Source organism: Carcharhinus amblyrhynchos, chromosome 3, assembly GCF_965287045.1.
Source record: "Carcharhinus amblyrhynchos chromosome 3, sCarAmb.v2.hapA, whole genome shotgun sequence".
NCBI classification, from domain to species: Eukaryota; Metazoa; Chordata; class Chondrichthyes; order Carcharhiniformes; family Carcharhinidae; genus Carcharhinus; species Carcharhinus amblyrhynchos.
In genome coordinates, this window is record NC_137326.1 from 19,704,143 (window position 1) to 19,732,073 (window position 27,931).

The 27,931-nt window shown below is 43.6% G+C and overlaps 1 protein-coding gene across 1 annotated transcript in view; it reads left to right on the forward strand.

The window, feature by feature from the left end:
* poc1a (POC1 centriolar protein A) overlaps positions 1-27,931 on the forward strand; it is a 110,684-nt gene that overhangs the window by 53,874 nt on the left and 28,879 nt on the right. Inside the window, exons 8-9 of the mRNA XM_080181839.1 lie at positions 1,936-2,004; positions 8,621-8,770. Coding sequence (XP_080037965.1) covers positions 1,936-2,004; positions 8,621-8,770 — 219 coding nt within the window. The remainder of the gene's footprint in view (positions 1-1,935; positions 2,005-8,620; positions 8,771-27,931) is intronic.

Genomic DNA, 27,931 nt, shown 5'->3' on the forward strand with positions numbered 1-27,931 from the left:
GATCAAGTACAGCCTCTCCTCTCATAGGCTTATCCATATACTGTGTCAGGAAACCCTCCTGAACACACCTAACAAACACCTCCCCATCCAAAACCCTTACCCTAGGGATATTCCAGTCGCTGTTTGGAAAATTAAAGTCTCCCATCACGACAACTCTGTTATTACTAGATCTCACCAGGATCTGTTTCCCTGTCTGCACTTCAACATCCCTGTCACTATTGGGCAGCCTATAGAAAACACCCAGCAAAGTTATCGACTCCTTGCAGGAAACTGACCAAAAAGGGCGCCACGGTAGTACAGTGGTTAGCACTGCTGCTTCACGCTCCAGGGACCTGGGTTTGAATCCCGGCTTGGGTCACTGTCAGTGTGGAGTTTGCACATTCTTCTCATGTTCGTGGGTTTCCTCTGGGTTCTCCAGTTTCATCCCACAGTCCGAAGACGTGCAGGTTAGGTTGATTAACCATGCTAAAATTGTCCCTTAGTGTCCTGAGATGCATAGGTTAGAGGGATTAGTGGGTAAAATATGTAGGGATATGGAGGTGGAGCCTGGGTGGGATTGTGGTCAGTGTGGATTTGATGGGCCGAATGGCCTCTTTCTGTACTGTAGGATTTCTATGATTCTATGAATTGATGTGGCTCAGGAGTGGGCCAGATGAATTTACATTAATTCTCCAGTTGTGGTAAAAGACTTGTGGTTGTTTTGCCTCATTTACCTCAAAATAAGCCATATTACAAAAGGCTAAAAGCAGTGACAAAGTGCTGAATTTAGACTTTACAAAAGATGAATACCACTTGGTAACATTTATTGAAAGGACAAAACCATTTTTATTGTTGATATCAATATCAACCTGCCCCTTAAGAAATATTGCACCTAAACAGCTGATTAAGGCAGTAGCACTGAATTTTTACGGGGTGAGTTTGTCTCTGATCTGCACCGGTACAATTAGAGAAATCCGTGTGCAAAGCTTTCTGATCTTAAATTGCATGCAGTTACATTGCGACACACTTTTTGAACATAGGTTTGAACCTCCTCTGCACTCCCTCCAAGGCCAAAATATCCTTGCGCAAGTGCGGCGACCAAAGCTGCACACAGTACTCCAGCTGCGGCTGCAACTGTAACAGGGCACTGGTGAGGCCGCAGCTGGAGTACTGTGTGCAGATTTGGTCGCCGCACTTGCGCAAGGATATTTCGGCCTTGGAGGGAGTGCAGAGGAGGTTCACTAGGCTGATACTGGAGATGAGGGGGTTAGACTATGAAGAGAGACTAAATAGACTAGGTCTGTAGTCGTTGGAGTTTAGAAGGATGGGGGGGATCTTTATAGAGATGTATAAGATAATGAAAGGGATGGATCGGGTAGAGGTAGAGAGATTCTTCCTGCTCAGAAAGGACAGCAGGACTAGAGGGCACAGCCTCAAGATAAGAGGGGGGCAGTTTAGAACGGAGTTGAGGAGGAACTTCTTCACTCAAAGGGTGGTGAATCTCTGGAATTCTCTGTCCGTTGAAGTGGTGGAGGCTACCTCGCTAAATATATTTAAGACACGGATAGATAGGTTTTTGACAGACAAGGGAATTAAGGGTTATGGGGAGAAAGCGGGAAAGTGGAACTGAGCCACTTCAGATCAGCCATGATCTTATTGAATGGCGGGGCAGGCTTGAAGGGCTAGATGGCCTACTCCTCCTATTTCTTATGAACACCCCCAGAGTAATATTGATAAAATGTCTTTTGGGAACAGGATAAGAACATCAGGATTAGGTTTTGTTTTGCTGACCCTGTTTAGGAACAGGACAGGAGCAGACGAAGCTCCGCCATTATGTAAGCTATTTCAGCGTTATATATTTACCAACTGTACACGGTCAGATTTATTCTGGATATTTTCCTCAATGCAATGTTGGTAAAAAGGAATCCTGTTCAATTCCTTGTTTTCTGTTTAAAGGGCCCAGCTACTTGTGTAGCTTTTTCCAGTATAGGAGACTTCTTTGCTTCAGGTGGCTCAGATGAACAGGTGGGTATCTATTGCTTCTCTTCTTTGTATGGTTGAAATACTGTTAATTAAAATGGCTTAATTTTTTCCTTATATTTAAGATGCAATTTTTCTTTAGATTTTTAAAGCAAATTGGAGGCTGGGGGGGCGGCGCTGTCTTAGTTATAGGGTGGAATTCTCTCAAAAGAATTCTAAGTGTTGTATTCAGGGAAAGGCTGGAGTAATTTATGCCTTTTTTTTTCAGTGGGAGTTCACACTATAATCTCCCACGCTCAGTGCAATGCAGAGGCCACCAGTGTTAATATCATTAAATTTCAGGGAGCAGGGCCCATTCCCGCCTGGAGAGTTGAAACCAGCAGGCCTCTGTGCATGCGCAGTCAGCCTCCACTTTGCTGGCCAGCTCGATCACTGGCTAGCCCGTGACCCCCGCAGAGCTCCTCCCACCCCCGTCCATTCCCGGGCCAGCCCCAATTCCTCCCCAACGTCCTCCCTCGGCAGACCTACCCTGATCGCTAGCCTCCCTCCTGCCCTCGTCGATCCCAGTGCAGAGTGGCAGTGGAGCCACTGATGTGTTGCAAGCCTGACTTTGAACATTGCAACTTAATTCTATTGCCTGTTTTTGCTTTAGCAAGCATTAAAGCATTCTCTAACACTTAAGCTTCCATGTATTTTGATCTATAAAGACTGATGTGTTCACAAATTACATTTTTCTCATCATGATGCTAAATTAGGATTTTTAGGAAGGTTAGAAGAGCACAACTATCAAAATATATTCAGTCTTTTCTGGAAATGTATGCTGGAAAATTTGACTTACTACCACCAATTAGTTTTTGGTCCAGAATCAATTTGTTTCATAAAATGAGTTATTTGTAAGGGTCCTTAAGCCATAATTTCAACATTCCTTGGAAATTACTCAGTTGTTTTTACTGCATATATACTGGCCAATATGAACAAGCAGCAGTATTCCAGTAAGTAGGCTAGCTTGGACCCAAGAATCTCACCCTGAAAGAATTTTCTGTATAGTAGTTGAACATAACATACACTCTGTGTCACAGTTAAGAATTATATAGCCTCATTAAGAATGGCATACTTCTACATTTTAAAAGTTGTATAATGTGGAATTCAACCTTTCTGAAGTTTGTGACTCATTTGCTATTGCAAGACTTTAGCAAAATTATTTGATAAGTCTCCTATACTGAAGAGAGGCAAGACAAAGTTTAGGCTTCAAGTTAGACAGAATGTGAAGTGGTGAACAACTGAAATCGGTATGGGGAGGCAGTGATGCAGGAGGCTAAAAGCAGTCAGAGGTGGAATTTAAAGCAGGATTAGAGGCTGTATGGTTGGTACGGGATAGCAAGTAGTCAGGAGACTGAGAATAGAGAAAAGATTCTAAAAACAACTTGCATTTCTATAGTGCTCAAGGTATTCTCACACTGACCAAAGCCACTTCACTGCCAATGAGTATCTTTTCAAGTTCAGTAACTATTGTAATCGTGGTAAATGGGATGGCTGTTTTGTACACAAAATTCCACAAATGCACTAAATTTGCAGAGCCGGCACAGTGGTTAGCACTGCTGCCTCACAACACCAGGGACCTGGGTTCGACTTTGGCCTTAAAGTAAATTTGTAAAAGTAAATTTATATTAATCACAAGTAAGGCTGTGAATGAAACTGCAATGAAGTTACTATGAAATACCCCTAGTCCGGCGCCTGTTCAGACCAATGCACCTAACCAGCACGTCTTTCAGAATGTGGGAGGAGACCGGAGCACCTGGAGAAAACCCACGCAGACATACGGAGAATGTGTAAACTCCACCCAGACCGTGACCCAAGCCAGGAATTGATCCCAGGTCTCTGGCACTGTGAGACAGCAATGCTAACGACTATAGTAGCATGCTACCCCATTGGGTGACTATGTGCAGTTTATCCATTCTCCCTGTGTCTTTGGGTTTCCCCCGGGTGCTCCAATTTCCTCCCACAATCCAAAGATGTGCAGGTTAGGTGGATTAGCCATGCTAAATTGCCCCTTACTGTCCAAAAAGAGGATTAGTCTGGCTTTGGGGATAGGATGGAAGGGAGGGCCGAGGTGGATTCAGAGAGTTGGTGCGAATTCAGTGGGCCATATAGGCTCTTGTTTCATCGTAGGGATTCTAAGCTTCTAAATCACCAAATATTTTAGCTTTGTTGTTTGTTTGAAGGAAAATATTGGCCAGAAAACTGGGAGAACTCTCTTGCTTTCCTTCTAATAATGTCATGAGGTATTTTCTGCCCACCTGAGAGGGTAGAGACATGGTGTTAGAACATAGAACATAACAGCGCAGTACAGGCCCTTCGGCCCTCGATGGTTCCACTGGTCGGTGCAACAATCTAATGACCCTTTAACCTTAACTATTCCAATGTTATCCATATGCCTATCCACTGACCATTTGAACGCCCTTAAAGTTGGCGAGTCCACAACTGCTGCAGGCAGGGCATTCCACGACCTTACTACCCTCTGAGTAAAGAACCTACCTCTGACATCCATCTTATAATTACCACCCCTTAATTTAGAGCTAAGTCCCCTCGTGTTCACCATCACCACCCAAGGTAAAAGGCTCTCACTGTCCACCCTGTCCAATCCTTTGATCATCTTGTATGCCTCAATTAGGTCACCTCGTAACCACCTTCTCTCTAATGAAAATAACCTCAAGTCCCTCAGCCTTTCCTCATAAGATCTTCCCACCATACCAGGCAACATCCTGGTAAACCTCCTCTGCACCCTTTCCAATACCTCCACGTCTTTCTTATAATGCGGCGACCAGAACTGTACACAATACTCCAAGTGCGGTCGCACCAGAGTTTTATGCAGTTGTAACATGACCTCACGGCTTTGAAATTCAATCCTTCTACCAATAAAAGCTAACACACTGTACGCCTTCTTAACAACCTTATCAACCTGGTTGCTAACTTTCAGGGAGCTCTGCACATGTACCCTGAGATCTCTCTGCTCGTCAACACTACTAAGAGTCCTTCCATTCGCCCTATATTCTGTACTCCTGTTATTCTTACCAAAGTGAATCACCTCACACTTTTCCATATTAAACTCCATTTGCCCCTTTCGGCCCAGCTCTGCAGCTTATCCATGTCCCTCTGCAAACTGTAACATCCATCCTCACTGTCTACAATTCCTCCAACTTTGGTGTTGTCAGCAAATTTACTAATGCATCCTTCTACATCCTCATCTAGGTCATTTATAAAAATGATAAACAGCAGTGGCCCCAAAACAGATCCTTGAGGTACGCCACTTGTAACCGAACTCCAGGTTGAATATTTTCCATCAACCACCACCCTCTGTCTTCTATCAGCTAGCCAATTCCTGATCCAAACTGCTAAATCACCCTCAATCCCATGCATCTGCATTTTCTGCAGTAGCCTACCATGGGGAACCTTATCAAACGCTTTGCTAAAATCCATATACACCACATCAACTGCCTTACCCTTATCCACCTCTTTGGTCACCTTCTCAAAATACTCGATAAGGTTTGTGAGGCACGACCTACCCTTCACAAAACCGTGTTGACTATCCCTAATCAATTAATTTCCCTCTAGATGATTATAAATCCTATCCCTTATAATTCTTTCCAAAACTTTTCCCACAACAGAAGTAAGGCTCACTGGTCTATAATTCCAAGGATGGTTTCTACTCCCCTTCTTGAACAAGGGGACAACATTTGCTATCCTCCAGTCTTCCAGCACTATACCTGAAGCCAATGACGACATGAAGATCAAAGCCAAAGGCTCTGCAATCTCCTCCCTAGCCTCCCAGAGAATCCTAGGGTAAATCCCATCTGGCCCAGGGGACTTATCTATCTTCATACTCTCAAGAATTGCCAACACTTCCTCCTTATGTACCTCAATCCCGTCTAGTCTACTACCTGGTATCGCAGTATTCTCTTTGACTACACTGACTTTTTCCTGCGTGAATACTGACAAAAAATACTCATTCAGTGCCTCTCCTATCTCTTCAGGCTCCACGCACAACTTCCCACTGCTGTCTCTGACTGGCCCTAATCTTGCCCTAAGCAATCTTTTATTCTTGACATACCTGTAGAAAGTTTTAGGAGTTTCCTTGATCCTATCCGCCAAAGTCTTCTCATGTCCTCTTCTAGCTCTTCTTAACTCTCTCTCTTTAGCTCCTTCCTGGCTAATTTATAATCTCCAGTGCCCTAACTGAGCCTTCACGTCTCATCTTTACATAAGCCTCCTCCTTCCTCTTCACCAGAGATTCAACTTCCTTAGTACACCACAGTTCCCTCGCTCGACCACTTCTTCCCTGCCTGACAGGTACATATTTATCAAGGACTCGCAGTAGCTGCTCCTTGAATAAGCTCCACATTTCAGATGTTCCCAGCCCCTGCAATTTCCAACTCCACTCTATGTATCCTAAATCTCACCTAATAGCCTCATAATTACCTTTCCCCCAGCTATAACTTCTGCCCTTCGGTATATGCCTATCCCTTTCCATCACTAAGGTAAATGTAACCGAATTGTGGTCACTATCACCAAAGTGCTCACCTACCTCCAAGTCTAACACCTGGTCTGGTTCATTACCCAGTACCAAATCCAATGTAGCCTCACCTCTTGTTGGCCTATCTACATACTGTGTCATGAAACCTTCCTGCACACATTTGACAAAAACTGATGCCTCTAATGTGCTTGAACTATAGCTTTTCCAATCGATATTTGTAAAGTTAAAGTCCCCCATAACAGCTACTCTGTTACTTTCGCACCTATCCAGGATCATCTTTGCAATCCTTTCCTCTACATCTCTGGAACTTTTTGGAGGCCTATTAAAAAAAAAACTCCCAACAGTGTGATCTCTCCTGTTTCTAATCTCAGCCCACACTACCTCAATAGACAGGTCCACATCAAACGTCCTTTCTGCCACTGTAATACTGTCCTTGACTAACAATGCCATGCCTCCCCCTCTTCCACCACCTTCTGTGCTCTGGCTGAAACATCTGAACCCCGGAATCTGCAACAACCATTCCTGTCCCTGCTCTATCCATGTCTCTGAAATGGCAACAACATCGAGGTCCCAGGCACCAATCCAGGCTGCAAGTTTGTCCACCTTATTGCGTATGCTCCTCGCATTAAAGTATACACACTTCAAACCACCCTGCTGCCTGCCAATACAGTGCTGTGACCTAGAAACCTTTTCCATGACCGCCCTATTCTCATCCTCCTGTACATTGGAGCTACAATTAAAGTTCCCATCCCCCCTCTGAATCAGTTTAAACCCTCCTGAATAGCATTGACAGATTTCCCCCCCAAGATATTAGTACCCCTCTGGTTCAGATGCAGACCATCCCTCTTGTGGAGGTCCCACCAACCCCAGAATGAGCCCCAATTGTCCAAGTATCTGAACCCTTCCCTCCTGCACCATCCCTTTAGCCATGAGTTCAAATGTTCTCTCTCTGTTCTTCTCCATGCTATCCTGTGGCACAGGTAACAAACCAGAGATAAAATTTCTTTTTGTTTTAGCCCTAAGCTTCCACCCTAACTCTCTGAATTTCTGTTTTATATCCCCATCCCTTTTCCTACCTATGTTATGGGTGCCTACATGAACCACAACTTGGGGCTGGTTCCCCTCTCCCTTAAGGATCTCAAACACTCAATCAGAGATATCATGGACCCTGGCACCTGGGAGGCAACATAGCAACCACGCGTCTCACTCGTTCCCACAGACTCTCCTATCTATCCACTTAACTATGGAATCCCCTATGGATGTTGTTTTAACATCTAGCTTGAACCCTCAGTGCTGCACTCAACAGATGAGATTTTGTATTCCAGCCCCTGGAGAGCAGTTTGTATAAGATCTTCTGACTAAGGAAAGAAGGACGCTGAAGCTCAGAAGAAATTGACTGTATTTTCAGATGATATAGTGATGTGGACAGCATATAGATGAGATGATAGGTGGGGGAGGGGGAGCACAGATGGGAATGCAAGAGGTAACATTAAAGGAGTGGGAAAATGAGCTATTGTAGGTGATTCTCTGCCTACAATTAGATCGATAAGAACAAAACCAGATTAGTGTTGTCTCAGGCAGCTGGGTTGCAGTGGAGTAGCATTGGAGGAATTTGATCATGTCAAAAGTTACAAACTTGTCCAGGAAGATGAGGCAGGCTATTTTACCTTTGTCACAGTTGCATGTTATTTGTCACTTTGATAAAAGCCATTTTGGTACTATGACAGGGGAGGAAACTTGGTTGGAGGGATTCAAACCATGGAGTTCCAATTAAAGGTGAGCATGGACTTGGGAAGTGACAACACAGTTTTTCAAGGAGGAAACTAGTAAAACAATTTATTTAGTTTCTCTTATTATTACTGTTTATGGGGAGCCTTGCAATGTGTTATTGATACTTTTCCAAACACTGGCTCTAAAGCACAGTGGGATGTCTTTACGTCATGAAAGGTGTCGTATAAATGCACGTTATTTTCTTTCTAGTTCAGATTTGAATCCTTGTTTCACGGAGCTGGTTTATTTTTTCGACTTGTGCGTCTGTATTTTTAAAATAAATAGCCTGTAAAGTGATGTCCTCAAATTTATATGTGTGGTAACCTGCATTTTATTAAACTTATTCAATACATTTTTCAGGTTATGGTATGGAAGACTAATTTTAATGTTGCAGATTATGGGGAAATGTTGAAAAATGAGTCTCAACCAATGACTGTTAATTACATATTGAAGAATTCTGATGGTCCTTCTTGGTTGCCGGCGCATACTCCAGAGTCACACGTAGTGGAGGTAAGCTCTGTGATTTCTGTAACGTTCTCTTTGTGGTATCTGACTCTCAAAACGCGTTTTGTAAGTACATTGTCGCGTCTTTTATTTGAGAAGTTTGCTTTTCTATTCTTTCGAGTGAAACAAGTATTGCATTTACACACATAAGGTTCCTGGAAATGCACTGACATGAGGATCAATGCAATCAAATGTTCATGAATACCCAGTGCAGTTCAAAACTTTTATTTGTATTATGTTTGGTGGAACACTCTTGGACAACCGGCAGCCAATCCAAAGTAAATTTGCTGCATATGCTTATGTCAGGTACTGAGAGATCTGGTGAAAATTTGCCAAGTTTATCTTGGGCCTGTGTGGTTGCATGTTGGGAGTTGCAGGCTCAGCACTCCACTGAAACCCAATATCAAAGCACCAGAAAGTCAAGCTGTTTCTGCTATTTAAACAGTTTTTTTTTAACCATCATTTCTCAATGTGGCACCTCTCAATGTGGCATCCCCAGTATTCACTCAAGGGAGTGAAATTGAAGAAAATTCATGCTTTAAATGGATTCATATCTGATTTGCTAGTCAGAAGCCAACCACTATAGTCTGGAACATTGCTGTGGGAGCTCCTAGCAATATTCTTGTGATCTTCAGCTGCTTCATTAGTAACCTTCCCTCTTTTGTGACATCAGGAATTTGACAGTTTGGCCACAATCATGCATTGTCGCTCTGTAGATGCTGCCTGACTTGTTGAATATTAACAATATTTCCTGTTCCTATTTCAGGATCCTAGCATATGCTGTATTTTGTTTTTTCATACACATTAAAATTATTTGCCTTTTCCTGTTTGAGAGGAAATACTTTAAATATTTACATCCTTACTTCATTTCTACTCTACGCCTTAACACTTTCAATATCTCTGATTCCTGTAGAGTATGGATGTATCACAACTTTGTGACTTGTTTATTACAATTTTGTGTATTTTGTTTTGTCTTCTGTGTAGGTACAGTGCACCTACCCAATAATTCAATTTGGTCAATTGATAAGCATGGATAAGCAAGCGTGTGTGTTTTTCTAAGGCACAACTTAACTATATTACAATCATTTGGGGGGAAAAAAATAAAACTTGGTGTAGATTACATCTAAGTTTACAGACCAATGAGACGTAGGATATTTTATCTTGGGTGAGCAAATGCGTTCTTATGTGAGCAAAAATTCCAATTTTGGCATCAGGGTATCAGCTCCAGCCTGTTAACTTCCAGGTTTTACTGAGATGGAACAAGTGAACAGCTGCCAACCTGATCTCAGAAAGCTGGTTGGCATTTGAAATATATTGGTAAGACTGGAAGCCTTGGACATAATCCAATTGCAGAATTTGAAGCTGAATTTCCCTGGCTTCACAGCACTCCTCTGTGGGTCAGGAGAAGTGAGTGTGCTTCCTTCCAGCCTCCCAAGTATTCCCACAATCAGAACTCCACAGTCCTTTGGAATGGTTCCACCCTCTAGGATCAGGCCTGCCTTGTTTTATTTGGAGTTCTCCTTGTCCAACTGTAAAGCAAGCCTGCCAATCTGGCTGAATTTTGGGCCAGGAACTTGGAGCGACCAAAAGACATACACAATGGAGTTAAAATTACACAGTACCGTCATGTTACCAGAACCCCTCTCCCTCATCCACCAGTGTGTTGGTAAGGAAAATAATTCTCCCTCAGATTCTGACGTGTGTTTAATATTCAAATTGTTGAACGAAATAAATAAATTAAAGTACATGGAAGAGAATAAAAGTATGCACACAATTGACCAAGAAATTTATCAAACTGTGATACCAATTTACTTTGCTTTGGCACTTTTTGTCTCATGCAATGATGGTTTGTGCCTACATGGTCAACTTTACATTAAACATCACCTGGCATGGTTTAGGATGTGGCTCCGGCTCCCCACTGATATGGCAGTTTCTCCCACATTTTCTGCAGGTGAGACAGTCAGCTGAGAAAATGCTGTGTTCACTGGCATTTGTTTTCTCTCAACCAGCTCAGTTTTCCATCTTTCCTTGAATCTTCCAATTCCTCGCCAAACAATCAGGCTCCAGAAGTTTCAGCTGTTAGCAAGTATTTCCTGTTGTCAGTGTCAATGTCCTTGCTTGCAAGGTGTCCTTGTAGTGGAGGTAGGAACATCCAGCTAGTTATGATCCGGACAGTAGTCAGTTCACTGTATAGGAAGGAGATCTTTGGGTATGCAGTTATAAGCCTCCCAAAGAATGTGGCCAAATTAGCACAGATATTTTAGCTTTATAATGAGTGTATGCAGATGGAACTAGTATGCTCCAAGACTGCTGAGTGTGTTAACTTGTCGTGTCAAGAGATGTCGAGAATATGCTGTTTTTCAAACTGGAGACCTGTGACCAGCGGTATATGCCTCAGGGATCGGTGCTGGGTCCACTGTTACTTGACATTTATATAAATGATTTGGATGAGAATATAGGAGGCATGGTTAGTAAGCTTGCAGATGACACCAAGATTGGTGACATAATGGACAGTGAAGAAGGTTATCTTGGATTGCCATTACCATTAACTGAGTAAGTCCTGCCCTGGTTCAATCTACCAAAATGCATCACCTTGCATTTATCTAAATTAAACTCCATCTGTCATTCGTCAGCCTGCTGGCCCAGTTGGCCAGAAGGCTGACGAATGGCAGATGGACTTTAATTTAGATAAATGCAAGGTGATGCATTTTGGTAGATTGAACCAGGGCAGGACTTACTCAGTTAATGGTAAGGCATTGGGGAGAGTTACAAAGCAAAGAGATCTAGGGGTACAGGTTCATAGCTCCTTGAAAATGGAGTCACAGTGAACATAGTGGTGAAGAAGGCATTCAGTATGCTTGGTTTCATTGGTCAGGATATTGAATACAAGAGTTGGGACGTCTTGTTGAAGTTGTACAAGATATTGGTATGGCCACACTTGGAATACCGTGTACAATTCTAGTCACCCTATTATAGAAAAGATGTTGTTGAACTAGAAAGAGTGCAGGAGAGATTTACTAAGATGTTACTGGGACTTGATGCTTTGAGTTATAAGGAGAGGTTGGATAGACTGGGACTTTTTCTTTGGAGCGTAGAAGAATGAGGGATGATCTTGTAGAAGTCTATAAAACAATGAGAGGCACAGATCAGCTCTATAGTCAATATCTTTTCCCAAAGGTAGGGGAGTCTAAAACTAGAGGAAATAGATTTAAGGTGAGAGGGGAGAGATAAAGAAGTGTCCACAAGGACAATTTTTTCACGCCGAGAGTGGTGAGTGTCTGGAACAAGCTGCCAGCGGTAGTAGTAGGAGTGGGTACAATTTTGTCTTTAAAAAACGTTTAGACAGTTACGTGGGTAAGATGGGTATAGAGGGATATGGGCCAAATGCGAGCAATTGGGACTGGCTTAGGTGTTTTAAAAACAAGGGCGGCATGGACAAATTGGACCAAAGGGCCTGTTTCCATGCTGTAAACCTCTAAGACTCTATGTCTGAGACAGTGAAGGTGGAACATGTTCAGCACTTTATCCTGCCAAACATATATTGTCCAGGTCTCACCAGTGTACAGAGTGCACAGAGGATTCAGGCTTGGTAGGCTTGCAGTTCTCACTCAGGTTGCTGTTGTTCCGCACTCTCTCACTCAGCTTCATCATAATAGCTGCAACGTGTGTGTGTGTGTGTGTGTGTGTGTGTGTGTGTGTGTGTGTGTGTGTGTGTGTGTGTGTGTGTGTGCGCGCGCACACGCGTGTGTGTGTGTCGATTTGATCATCAAGTGACAGATTACTGATGTGGAGTCTGGGAAGTGTGAAGCAATCAAATCTTCAGCATCATATCATCAATGCTGATTGAGGATGGCAACATCCTGGACCATAACATTTGTCTTCCTGATGCTGATGATCAAACTGAACTCGACATGCATCGTGAATGATGCTGACGATTAAACTAAACTCTACATGCATCGTGAATCTGTCCATTTGCCATTTGAAAGTTCTTTTTGACCTGTGGGAAAGCTAATGTGGCATTAAGCAACTCTGAAAATTTGAGTCCATTTTGTCTTGGATCTTCAGTGGGCAAGACTGAAATAGATTGCTGTTAGTTCTGGCAACCATTCGTGGAAAGGAATGGTTCGATTAAGCAGTCGCAGCATGGATTCATGAAGGGGAAGTCGTGTTTGATGAATCTACTGGATTTTTATGAAGATGTGAGTAGTGCGGTTGACAGAGGGGAACAGGTGGATGTGGTGTTCTTTGATTTCCAGAAGGCGTTCAGTAAGGTGCCTCACAAAAGGTTGCGCAGAAGATTAGGGCACACAGAGTTGGGGGTAGAGTGTTAGCATGGATTGAGGTTTGGCTATCTAACAGGAAGCAGAGAGTTGGAATAAATGAGTGCTTTTCTAGTTGGCAGTTGGTGACTAGTGGCATGCTGCAGGGATCGGTGCTGGGACCTCAACTGTTTACCATATATATAGACGATCTGGAGGAGGGGACTGAGTGTAGAGTAACAAAGTTTGCTAATGACACGAAAATGAGTAGGAAAGCGAATTGCGTGGAGGATGCGGAAAGTCTGCAGAGAGATTTGGATAGGCTGTGAATGGGCGAGGATCTGGCAGATGGAGTATAATGCTGGCAAATGTGAGGTTATCCACTTTGGAAGAAGTAATAGTGAAATGGATTATTATTTACTTGGTGAAAATTTACAACATGCTACTGTGCAGAGGGACCTGGGGGTCCTTGTGCGTGAATCGCAAAAACTCAGTCTGCAGGTGCAGCAGGTGATCAAGAAGGTGAGTGGAGTGTCGGCCTTTATCACAAGGGGGACAATATAAAAGCAGGGAGGTCTTGCTGCAACTATACAAAGCACTGGTGAGGCCGCAACTAGAGTACTGTATGCAATTTTTGTCCCCTTACTTGCGAAAGGATATATTTTTGGAGGGAGTACAGAGAAGGTTCACCAGGTTGCGACCGGAGATGAGGGGGTTAGCTTATGAGGAGAGATTGAGTAGATTGGGCCTGTACTCGTTGGAGTTTAGAAGGCTGAGGGGTGATCTTATAGAGACATGTAATGAAGGGGCTGGATAGGGTAGAGGTAGAAAGATTCTTTCCACTTAGAAAGGAAACCAGAACTAGAGGGCACAGCCTCAAAATAACAGGGGAGGGGAGGTTCAATTTAGAAGAGTTGAGGAGGAACTTCTTCTCTGAGGGTAGTGAATCTCTGGAATTCTCTGCCCATTAAAGTGGTGGAGACTACCTCGTTGAATATGTTTAAGTCACAGATAGATAAATTTCTGATCGACAAGGGAATTAAGGGTTATGGGGAGCAGGCAAGTAAGTGGAACTGATCCACTTCAGATCAGCCATGATCTTATTGAATGGTGGGGTGGACTCGAGGAGCAAGATGACCTACTACTGCTCCTATTTCTTATGTTCTTATTAACTGAAGGCAACAACAAAGAAGAATATGCCAGTGTTGGTGTCAAAATGCAACCCTGTTTGACCCCATTGTGGATTTCGGAGGATTTCAGTGCTTTCCTGTCCTAGCTGTCCTTACCTATTAGGTTGTCATGGATGGAGAGACCATACTGAGCAGTACTGCCAAGGCAGCCAATTTTCTTTTTAGCAACTTAGATAAACAGCCTTTGTACACGTGGTCAAATGCCTTGGTGAGGTCAATGAAGGCAATATATAATGATTGCCTTTGTTCACAGAATTTCTTCTGCAGCTGCTGAACTGAGAAGATGATGTCGATTTGGAATTTCTAGTTCTGAAACCAGATTGGGATTTGGAATAGATGCATCCAGCCAAGGTCTATAGTCTGACAAAAGAAGTGCAAGCAAGTATTTTTCCAAAAATGCTCATTAGAGCACAGCCTCAATAATTGTTGCAATCACTTCAGTTGTCCTTGTTCTCATATAATATCTCAATCTTTGCATCTCACATATCATTGTACATCAGCCTTTCCATCTGCCAGAAACAGGTGTTTGCATGGATACTGCAAGAGTGCCTGTTTGTAATGCTTGATGAGTTCAGGCAGTATAAGATCATTACCTGGAGCTTTATCAATGGCAAGCAAGTCAAGTAGTTTTGCTAAGTTACTCCACTGTGGGTTTGACATCCAGCTCTTCCATGATAGGCAGGCTGTCTTTGATGTCCAGAGCTTTCTCAGTGACCAAGTTCCCTCAACTACAATTCTAGTGACTGTTCCTCCCATCTCCAACTGTTAATTACAGTTGGTGATGACTGCCTCCCCAGTCTTGTTTATAATGGCACTATCTTCTTTCTGATGTACCTGTTGCCCATTTGATCCCATCTTACGTGCCCCAATGTTGCCTGTGTTGAAGGACATTTGGATATTTTAGCAAAGTTGTATCCAGTAGTTATTGATGATGTGCTTGTTGGACTTTATTCAAGCAAATCTTAGTGTGACTGAGCCTTCTCGCGCAAATCTCTCTTGTAATTAATGAGAATGGATCACCTGACTTGAATTAAAGGGTCCATTACAGTGCTGTTAGCCTTGAACCATTCAGGCGTTTTCTGCTCTTGCTTCTCATATGTTCAGAGTACAGTATCACATCTGATGTCTTAAAGAATGTTTCACTTTGCTTCTGCATTTTGTGGAAATGCGGGAGAGCGCCTGTTCCACTGAGATGAGGAACTAATGGATTTCATCTGGGTAGGCAGTATGGCTGACATTGATACAAGGATAGCCTTTCTGCTTTAAATGAAAAGGGCTTTCAGGGTTGCATCCTAAGACTGGTGCGCATCAGAGAGAAATCTGTATTGCAGTGAATACTCTGATAGCTGAATGTGTCTGGTGACTTGCAGGCACAGTTGGTGCCAATAGTCTGATCTTGGATGCTGCTGTGACAACTTGTGGCATGGTTTTTAATAAAAAAAATGCTAGTTACACAAAAATAGGGGTAGCAGCAAAGCTGTAGTCTCTGTCCATTTTCATTTATCTTTCCCATGTCATGATAAATGAAGCAGGAGGTCAAGTATCATGAGACACTTACATTGAGATCTCCCAATGGGTAGCGATGTTCCCACTCGGGAATTCTGCTTTCAACAGTGTCAAGAGAGCGTGCATTCTGGACCATTTGTGAGGGAGTAGGGCCCTAACATCGAGAGTAGCGAGTTCCTTACAGCAAAGTCTGCAGCCTACTCATGAAATCCACTGAACTCCTCTCCTGCCAGATGAATGAATATTACTGTTCATTGAGCGATCCTCTCTTGCTGAGCCTTGTCTCTCGCAGAGAAGTTATGTACATGTACATCTCTTCAATTTCCTTATCAATCTCATCTGATTTGCACATGTGATCGACCAGTGCAATTTGCCTGTCAGTTCCGTGAACAAAGATTTGGTCCATTTGTTGAGAAGTTCTAAGCAGGCAGCCGTGGTTGGTCTGCACCTTACTAGCCAAGGGCTGCCCGACCTGAGGTGGGTAGTAGCTGACCAGTGGGATCTTACTGTTGAAGACAGCCCATGGTCTCTGCCAATCATAAGAACATAAGAACATAAGAAATAGGAGCAGGAGTAGGCCATCTAGCCCTTCGAGCCTGCCCCGCCATTCAATAAGATCATGGCTGATCTGTTGTGGCTCAGTTCCACTTTCCCGCCCTCTCCCCATAACCCTTAATCCCCTCTCTTATCAAGAACCCATCAACCCGCTTCTTAAAAATATTTAGCGAGGCAGCCTCCACCACTTCAACGGGCAGAGAATTCCAGAGATTCACCACCCTTTGAGTGAAGAAGTTCCTCCTCAACTCCGTTCTAAACTGCCTCCCCTTTATCTTGAGGCTGTGCCCCCTAGTCCTACTGTCTTTTTTGAGCGGGAAGAGTCTCTCCACCTCTATCCTATCCATCCCATTCATCATCTTATACGTCTTAATGAGATCTCCCCTCATTCTTCTAAACTCTAACGAGTACAAGCCTAGTTTATTCAGCCTCTCCTCATAGCTCAATCCCCTCAACTCCGGTATCAGCCTAGTAAACCTCCTCTGCACTCCCTCCAGGGCCAAAATATCCTTGTGCAGGTGCGGCGCCCAAAACTGCACACAGTACTCCAGCTGCGGCCTCACCAATGCCCTATACAGCTGCAGCAAGACCTCCCTACTTTTATATTCAATCCCCCTCGCTATGAAGGCCAGCATCCCATTCGCCTTCCTGACCACCTGCTGCACCTGCAAGCTGGGTTTTTGCGACTCATGCACAAGGACCCCGAGGTCCCTCTGCACCGTCGCCTGCTGCAGTTTTTCGCCACGTAAGTAATAGTCCTTCCTACCATTCTTCCTACCAAAGTGGACCACCTCACACTTGCCAACATTAAATTCCATTTGCCATTTCCTGGCCCATTCGCCCAGCCTATCTAGATCCTTCTGCAGACTCTCCACACCCTCCGCACAATTTGCCTTTCCCCCAATCTTGGTGTCATCAGCAAATTTCGACACCCTGCACTCGGTTCCCTCCTCCAGATCATCTATATAAATGGTAAATAGCTGAGGCCTCAGCACCGACCCCTGGGGCACCCCACTAGTCACCAACCGCCAATCCGAATAGCACCCATTGACCCCCACTCTCTGCCTCCTATTTGACAACCAATCCTCTATCCACGCTAACACCCTACCCCCAACTCCATGTCCCCTGACCTTCTGCAATAACCTCTTGTGAGGTACCTTGTCAAACGCCTTCTGAAAATCCAGAAAGACCACATCCACCGGCTCTCCTCTATCCACTGCCCTAGACACATCCTCATAGAACTCCAGTAAATTTGTCAGACACGACTTCCCTTTAATGAAACCGTGTTGCGTCCGCCCTATCAAGCAATTCCCTTCAAGATGCCTCGCAATTTCCTCCTTAATGACGGATTCTAACATTTTACCTACCACAGACGTTAAACTAACCAGCCTATAATTCCCCGCCTTTTGCCTGGCACCCTTCTTAAACAACGGCGTAACATTAGCCGTTTTCCAATCTTCCGGCACTTCCCCGGAATCCAGCGACGTCTGGAAAATAACCACCAAGGCATCCACTATAACCTCCGCCATTTCTTTCAGAACCCTCGGATGCATTCCATCCGGTCCTGGGGACTTGTCCACAATCAGCCCCTCCAGTCTGTCGAGCACCACCTCTCTAGTAACAGTAATGTCATTAAGACCCTCCATTCCTACCACCTTTCCATCTCTAACACCCGGCAAATTATTCACGTCCTCCTCCGTGAAGACAGAAACAAAAAAGTTATTCAAGACCTTAGCCATATCCCCGTCCCCTACCACTAGCTCCCCTTCCTCATCCTCTAAAGGACCAACGTTCACCCTAGCCAGCCTCTTCCTTTTTATATATTTATAAAAACTCTTGCTATCCTTTTTTATATTAAGTGCTAGCCCAGCCTCATAGCTTCTCCTACCCTCCTTTATCAACTTCTTTGTCAATCTTTGTTGACATTTAAACCTTTCCCAATCCTCTTCTCGCCCACTGCTCTTAGCTACTCTAAATTCCTCCGCTTTTAATTTAACACTTTCCTTCACCTCCTTCGTTATCCACGGCTTATTACCTCTCTTCCTACTGTCCTTTTTAACCATCGGAATAAATTTCTGCTGAGCACCAAGAAAGATCTCCTTAAAGATCCTCCACTGCTCCTCAGCAGACCTACCTTCCAACGCACTCCCCCAGTCCACATTTGCCAATTCTTCTCTCATCCTACCATACTCCCCTCTATTCAAACAAAGGACGCGTGTCCGGGAACCCACTTTCTCCTCCTCCATCTGCACCAGAAACTCCACCATACAATGATCACTCTCTCCAAGAGGATCCTTCACCGCAAGGTCCCTAATTCTACCCGCCTCATTACATAGCACCAGATCCAAGATAGCTCGCTCCCTCGTCGGCTCCAACACACACTGTTCAAGGAAATTATCCCGGCAGCATTCCAAGAACTCCTCCTCGAGCCCACCTCGTCCAACATGGGTCGACCAATCAATATGCAGATTGAAATCTCCCATAACTACTGCCGTCCCATTCCTGCACGCCGCACTTATTTGCGTGTTAACAGCCCGCCCCACCTCCAGATCATTATTCGGGGGCCTATAGACGACACCCACCAGCGTCTTCCTCCCTTTGCTGTTCCTAATCTCCACCCACAACAATTCCACGTTCTGCTCTTTGGCTCCGATATCATCCCTTGCTACCACCTTGATACTATCCTTAATCAGCAGAGCTACGCCACCCCCTCTTTCCTCCTGCCTATCCTTCCTAAACACTTGATAGCCCTATACATTCATCTCCCAGTCCCTGTCACCTTGCAGCCACGTCTCTGTAATGGCCACCAGATCGTATCCATTTGTGTCGATCTGCGCCACCAGCTCATCCACTTTATTCCGAATGCTTCGTGCATTCAGATAAAGCGCTTTCATCCCAGCCTTCACCTGGACCCTATTTGCCGTAACGCCACCAATTGGGACATCCTCGGCCTCTTCCCTTACCTGTACCCTATCCTTAACTTTAGACCTCGTAGCGTCACCTACCCTCGCACCCTCCCCCCCCTAATTAGTTTAAAGCCCTGTCTACAGTCCTCTTTACTCGATTCGCCAACACTCATGTTGGACTTAACATTTGTAATGGTTGCCTCGAAGTAAAACTAGAATGTCTTTCCTGGGCACAAGCTCCTAGATAAATTTTGTGATGACTTTGGGCTGTGCAAACATTAGATTCAATCCTAAGAATGTGGAGCACTACTTTTAGCACCAGCTTGATTGCAGGAGTTACCCAGAAAATGACATATTTAGATGTCAGCTAGCCTTTGGGCCCCAGATTTTTTTGTCAGGGTTTACTCCCTTAGTCTTTTAACTTTTCTGAGGCATCCAAAAGACATTGGGCCTCTTCACCCATTGTTTGGTCTTTGGTTCATGAGGGCCAGCTATATCCATACACCATTGGGCTGGATGCTGCGTATTCAGGGGCCAGAACTTCTCTGATTTCCTAAGTAGCTTTAGCCTCGGACTATGAGGTACCTCTTTTTTCTATGTATTACCACAAGGTGGTACAGGAGAGGACTTGCCGATGGAACAGCTGTGCAACGATAAGGAGAGACTTGCGTATTTGATTCTCCTTGCTTTGCGACTAGCTGGTGGTGTGGGCTGCAACTTGAAGCAAAAAGTGGGAAGCATGCTGACTCTCTTCACCAATATACTAGATGCATCACATCGATCTGGTAGAGATACATGGTACCACAGTTACACAAGAATTGTATTCCATTGCCCTCCAACACATTGCAATTATTTGAAGTGCTGGCAAGAGAGCACCTCATTTGCATGTATTAATTGGATATAAGAGTAACTCCGTATTTGCCCTTGCCCCTTTCTTACCCATCAATGCTTGTCAACCTGCAGCATTTTTAAAAATTGTATTTCTTCAGCTGTTACGCCCTGCCCAAAGGAACCCTTCATCCATCTTTATAGAGGCTACCTATTCAGCGTCCTAACTACCAGGAGCATGCTGCATACACTTTTTTCATTCTTTCTCCCTGGTTTACAGAATCCATGCTCTTTGCCAGTGTACGTCTTGTAATGGGTGAACTCAAGTTCCTCAGCTTACATGATGGCATTGCAGACAGCCTTAGAAATCTGATGCAATTTTTCTGGGACTTCCATTGCTGAGAATGGCGGATTCATTGTGTAATTTTAGAACCACAGACTCTTGGTCAGCAATTCTTAATTAAGAATAAACTTTAAGGTATCAGCAATTGTAATCCGAAGATCTGGTTTTTCATAGACATTCAGAAGAAGAATGATTAGAATTTTGGATAATTTGGCATTGCAAACTCTCTATTTTTCAAAGGGAATTTCCTCAATGTTCTTGATTTGTACCAGAAATTTTCAGGACCTCCACAAGATGGCTCCCTTTTGAACTGGTAGAGTCAGGGAACGTCAAATTCTTTACTCTTGCATTTGCTCGTCATTTTAATTTTGTGATGTATTGGTGTCTTCATGTGAACAGTATCCTGTCATTTAAATAGCCTAAATTTTCAGGACATTATTTCTGACCTTCATAGGTCTTATACGGCAATATTCCAAAAGGGAGCATGTATGTGAATTGTCCATGCTTCCTGTGCTCATGCCTAACTTTGGTTTCTTAAAATCTTGACTGTGTTTTCCTGTAATCAGTCTTTGACTTCCTTTTTGAAACTATGCAGTAGACTAGTGTCTGCACATCTGTAGATACTTTTCCGGCAATACAATTTAGTAACCATAGCGAAATAGAATGATGTAATATTTGTATTGACGGATCATATAAAAGGATTACTGCTGACTTAAACAGTTTACTATATTTTGACAGAAATTAGCATTTACAGATAAAGTTAGTGTATGCAGACCTCAAATTACACAGTTATACGATGCAGTGATTCAGTGATTTTTAGCTGGGGTAAAATTCTACGATATTTATTTGACTATAATAACTGCAAACTCCCACCCCCAGCTCATCGTCAGTTGCCATTGTCTACTAACATGGACATGGGAGCACTTCCACGTGCAAGTCCCTCTCCCAAGTCACATCATACTGACTTGGAAATATATCACTACCTTTCCCTGTCACTATGTCAAAATCCTGGAACTTCCATCCAGACAGCATTGTGAATATGTCTATACTACCTCGATTGCAGTTGTTCAAAAAGGCATCTTTTCACCATTTGTTCAAGGGCAATTAGGGATGGATAATAAATGCTGACCTTGCCAATGACATCCATATCCCAAGAAAGGACAAAAGCAATTCAACCCATTTCAGTTTCCCAGGATTGTGTATGGTACCTCTACTTGCACTACAATAGTGATTACATTTCAAAAGTATTTCGTTGTGTGAAGTTTGAGCTCAGGAGTCACAAATTACCCGAAAAACGGTTCAAGCTCATAAGTGATTTTACAATAATTTATTGGATAGTTTATTAAGAAGCAGTGGTTTGAATATGATTCATTAAATAAATAGGAAAAGCACATAATTTGTGACAGGTGAGAATGGTTAGGTCCTGGATGACAAATGGACTGATGAAGCAGAGTAAGTATTGATCTCTGTAGCTGGTGGTGGCAATCTTCTGCCCTGTGGTTGAAATGCCCTAGTTTGCAGAAGTGCTTACGTAAAGTTTATTTCTGGGGCTGATGGTCCATCCCATGTCAATTACTTGCTTCATCCCACCTGGCCAATTGCTGACGAGTAGTTACCTAAGGTTACACCCCCTCTCCCCCACCTTCCACTATTTTGCCTTGAGGTCATCTTTAAGCTTATTTCATCATGTATGCCATTTCTTTTAACTCCTGCCAGGCACTTGTCTTGGGAAGCAGGTACAAGACTGTATTCTATCGGTTTAGGAATTTTAGCACGGAGGCTATATCAGGAGAGCTTTTTAAAGCATCAATCTTCTATTGTCTCCTGTTTACCTCTGTCCCTTGCTACTAAAAATGTTTTTTGAAATAGGGAAAGAGATCTCATCCTTCTGCTAGATAGAGGTTCACAATTCTAAACCTGCTGATTCTATGATATTCTAAACTGCCACTTCTGACAATCGATTTGTGCTTAGGACATCCTAAGTTTATGAAAGACATGCTATAATTACATATCTCTGTCTCGTTCCATCTGCGTGCCTGCCTGTCTTTTTGTCTGTCTTCCATTTGTCCAATTTTAGTGTCTCCACAAGGTGGGTGACATTGAGGCTTTAAGAAATGTGCAGAGAAAGGTTATAAGATTAATTTTTAGTCCAAAATAAGAACATAAGAACATAAGAAATAGGAGCAGGAGTAGGCCATCTAGCCCCTCAAGCCTGCCCCGCCATTCAATAAGATCATGGCTGATCTGTCGCTGCTCAGTTCCACTTTCCCGCCCTCTCCCCATAACCCTTAATCCCCTCTCTTATCAAAAACCCATCAACCCGCGTCTTAAAAATATTTAGCGAGGCAGCCTCCACCACTTCAACGGGCAGAGAATTCCAGAGATTCACCACCCTTTGAGTGAAGAAGTTCCTCCTCAACTCCGTTCTAAACCGCCCCCCTTTTATCTTGAGGCTGTGCCCCCTAGTCCTACTGTCTTTTTTGAGCAGGAAGAGTCTCTCCACCTCTATCCTATCCATCCCATTCATCATCTTATACGTCTCAATGAGATCTCCCCTCATTCTTCTAATCTCTAACGAGTACAAGCCCAGTTTATTCAGCCTCTCCTCATAGCTCAACCCCCTCAACTCCGGTATCAGCCTAGTAAACCTCCTCTGCACTCCCTCCAAGGCCAAAATATCTTTGCGCAGGTGCGGCGCCCAAAACTGCACACAGTACTCCAGCTGCGGCCTCACCAATGCCCTATACAGCTGCAGCAAGACCTCCCTACTTTTATATTCAATCCCCCTCGCTATGAAGGCCAGCATCCCATTCGCCTTCCTGACCACCTGCTGCACCTGCAAGCTGGGTTTTTGCGACTCATGCACAAGGACCCCGAGGTCCCTCTGCACCGTCGCCTGCTGCAGTTTTTCGCCCCGTAAGTAATAGTCCTTCCTACCATTCTTCCTACCAAAGTGGACCACCTCACACTTGCCAACATTAAATTCCATTTGCCATTTCCTGGCCCATTCGCCCAGCCTATCTAGATCCTTCTGCAGACTCTCCACACCCTCCGCACAATTTGCCGTTCCCCCAATCTTGGTGTCATCAGCAAATTTCGACACCCTACACTCGGTTCCCTCCTCCAGATCATCTATATAAATGGTAAAAAGCTGAGGCCCCAGCACCGACCCCTGGGGCACTCCACTAGTCACCATCCGCCAATCCGAATAGCACCCATTGACCCCCACTCTCTGCCTCCTATTTGACAACCAATCCTCTATCCACGCTAACACCCTACCCCTCAACTCCATGTCCCTCGACCTTCTGCAATAACCTCTTGTGAGGTACTTTGTCAAACGCCTTCTGAAAATCAAGAAAGACCACATCCACCGGCTCTCCTCTATCCACCGCCCTAGACACATCCTCATAGAACTCCAGTAAATTTGTCAGACAAATACCTCCATTAACCAGATAGGCTCAAAGAACTGGTTCTGTGTGCTTTCGAAAAGCATGGAATCAGGTGATTTGATCAAGATTTATAAAATAATGAAAGAACTAAATAGTATTGATATGAACCAATTCTTCTAACTTGAATAGGTCAAAGAAAACAGGCAATTATTCTTGCAAGTTATGTCTGCCAAATTACCTTAGCCATTAACTAAACTTTTATTATGCCTATCACAAGACTATTCACCCCTATTACACTGAGTATAGTCTGTGGTGTCAGTAAGTTTTTAAAAAAATTATCACTTGAGATCCATCAATAAATGGTTGCTTTTGTTTCTATTGGAGAATAATATGAAAGAGTCAAAAGGCTTATAAGCTTTTAATGACCTGACAGACCATGATGTGATGGTCAATTTTCATGGGTGTAACCATGCCATATGAAAGGGGATTAATTCTACATTACTGGAGGTATTTTTGGGCTCTAGAATCCAAACAATGAAGGATGCCACCTGTTCCCGTCGGATGCAAGTATCCCATTGAATGTCAACCAAGAATTCACTCCTTTCACTCGAATTATCTGGACCTGAGTTCCATTTCTGCAGCTGCTGAGTCAGAGATGGGGCTGCTACCATTAAACCAAGTTTTAAAGTTTGTTTGTTATTGTCACAAGTAGACTTGCATTAACGTGTGATGAATTTACTATGAAAATCCCCTAGCCACCACACTTTGGTGCCCATTCTGGTATACTGAGAGAGAATTTAGCATGACCAATGCATCTAACGAGTGTGTTTTTTCGATTGTGGGAGAAAACTGGAGCACCTGGAGGAAACCCACGCAGACACGGGGAGAATGTGCAAACTCCACACAGATGTCACCCAAGCCGTGAATCGAACCTGGGCCCTTAGGGCTATGAGGTAGACTGCTTGCCACTATGCCGCCCTAGTTTGGGAAACCACAGGCTCATTCCTGTTTAATCATAACTTAAAAAACATCTTTAACTGCTCTTCATTTAATGATGTGTGGTGTTTCAGTCCACGAATACAATGATTATATGCCCATGTGTGTAGGTAGAAAGTACATTGTTACCAACTGACTCCACCAAAGTAGTAAGGAACAAGTTGGACAATAAATATAATTGCTCATGATGAATCAGTTTAACAACATGTGTGTTAAACTATTTGCACAAACAGTAGCCTCAATGTCAGGGCATCTAAATGAAGTGTGTTTGTGATTCACATGGCTATTTGGTTTTATGTGACACAAAAATGTGAAAAACGTAAAAAAAAACTGTTCAATTCATTAGTTTTATTATTCATTTGTGAGAATGTTACTCCTGCTGAAAGTTTCACAACATCTAAATATTGCTTTGAAGGACTGGATTTACTGGTCATGTAGAATATATGGTCATTGGAAAGTCAGGTGAGTGGTATGAAGTGTTTCGAAAATATGATGTTTTGCTGATTAAAGTGCACAATGATACTAGATTCTTTGCATTCTCCTCACTTAAACTGACTGCAGTTCACCAAAATGTAGCTTACACTGTATGGTGCTAATCAAATGGTTACTTCTTCCAGTATTCCTTTTAACCTGAGTCACCTAGCCAGTAATCTGTTGTTTATCTGCTCAAGGTTTACCATTAAATGCTTGCACAAGAAGTCATTCAGCTAAAAGTAGGGAGGTCTTGCTGCAGCTGTATAGGGCATTGGTGAGGCCGCAGCTGGAGTTCTGTGTGCAGTTTTGGGCGCCACACCTGCGCAAAGATATTTTGGCCTTGGAGGGAGTGCAGAGGAGGTTTACTAGGCTGATACCGGAGTTGAGGGGGTTGAGCTATGAGGAGAGGCTGAATAAACTGGGCTTGTACTCGTTAGAGTTTAGAAGAATGAGGGGAGATCTCATTGAGACGTATAAGATGATGAATGGGATGGATAGGATAGAGGTGGAGAGACTCTTCCCGCTCAAAAAAGACAGTAGGACTAGGGGGCACAGCCTCAAGATAAAAGGGGGGCGGTTTAGAACGGAGTTGAGGAGGAACTTCTTCGCTCAAAGGGTGGTGAATCTCTGGAATTCTCTGCCCATTGAAGTGGTGGAGGCTGCCTCGCTAAATATTTTTAAGACGCGGGTTGATGGGTTTTTGATAAGAGAGGGGATTAAGGGTTATGGGGAGAGGGCGGGAAAGTGGAACTGAGCAGCGACAGATCAGCCATGATCTTATTGAATGGCGGGGCAGGCTCGAAGGGCTAGATGGCCTACTCCTGCTCCTATTTCTTATGTTCTTATGTTGTGTGGTGAATAGTTTGTGAATAGTTAGCATTATGCTCAGTAAAAAGTGGAGTTTGCTAACAGTATTGCCTCCAACATTATCTGCAAGTCCAAGATGACTACCACATAACAGATCACAGATGACAACAGTTAAAGGCGGCAAAAGGAGCAGCAGATGAACAGCACAGCAATTTGAAGGAGCAGCAATTGAACCAACTGCAGAACAAGGAGAGCCTGAGAAAATCTTTGCTTCTACTCCAGAAGAAGCAACAGTGAAAAAGAGGTGGAAAAAGCTTACCTTTACAAAACTGCTTCAACCATATAGTCAGATCAAGCTGAGAAATGACAGAGCTGCTGTTACAGGTTTACCTAGGTGCAGAACAGCATTGGGAGTAGCAGAAAAGACCAGCATGGAGCAGGTCAGTCAGTATCGAAAGCTACACCATCAGCAATAGTGCAAATGATGTTACGGTCAGACACGATATAAACAGAGATAGGACATCATGTGAAGAAGTTACCAAAGCCTTTAATATTAATTTTAATCTTCTGAGAGACACCGTTATAGAATGAGCAAAATTTTAATAGGTACACCCACAGATCTGAAGAGAACATATATTCTTTTATTAATGTGCTGCATCAATTAACAGCAAATTGTGAATTTGGAGCATAGAGACAAATTAATTGAAGATCACATTTCATGAGAATCTTAGAAGAGACATTCTTATTTTTTGAGTCATGGGAAGACTTGAACGTACAAATTTTCCAGAGAACACTGATAACTATTTTGGAAGGATTAGAAGATGTCATCTGCCACATGGATGACATCCTGATTCACAGGTCCACTATACAGGAACGTATGAGTGAAAGCAGTATTGCAACACTTGGAAGAAGCAGAGCTAATTCTCAACAAAAAATGTAAATTTTTGTCATCCACTATCAAGTTCTTTTGTTCATGTCGTTCATGTATCAGACACCAGGTTTGACCCTGAGCAACCAAGGCCATAATAAATTTCCACCATCCCATTTCGTTGTGGAGCTCCAATGCTGCTTTGGAATGGTCAATGAGGTAGGGAAGTTCATACCTAAAATGTAAATGTGAACAAGCCACAAGACAACTGCTCAGATAAGACCAGACAGTGTTGTTGGGGAGAACATCAACAAATCTCATTCAAGAAAATGTGTATTTCACTACTCATACTGGCACCTTTTAACTTGGAACTGCCCTCAATACTTGCTGAAGATGCATTAATGACTGGACTAGGAGCAATACTCATCCAAAAAAAAAGTTTTTCACTCAGAGGGCGGTGGGTGCATGGAATCGGCTGCCGGCGGTGGCAATGGAGGCGGATTCAGTAGGGTCTTTTAAGAGACTTCTGGATGAGTACATGGGACTTAGTAGGATTGAGGGTTATAGGTAAGCCTGGTAGGCAGAGATGTTTGGTGCAACTTGTGGGCCGAAGGGCCTGTTTGTGCTGTCGTTTTTCTATGTTCTATGTTCAAATCCAGAAAGCTGGAGCCCACAGGCCCGTTTGTTATGCATCTAGGTCATTAACCAAAATCTTATTGATCTTATTGAAACATATAAGATGATTAGAGGTTTAGATAGGGTGGATAGTGATAGCCTTTTTCCTCGGATGGAGAAAGCTAGCACGAAGGGGCATGGCTTTAAATTAAGGGGGGGTAGCTACAGGACGGATGTCAGGGGTAGGTTCTTTACCCAGCGGGTGGTGAGGGATTGGAATGCCCTGCCTGCTGCAGTTGTAAATGCGTCTAGTTTTGGGGGCGTTTAAGAGATCTCTGGATAGGTTTATGGACGAAAAGGGATTGGTATAGGCTAGTGGGTCATTGTTTTTGTAACTGGTCGGCGCAACATCGTGGGCCGAAGGGCCTGTT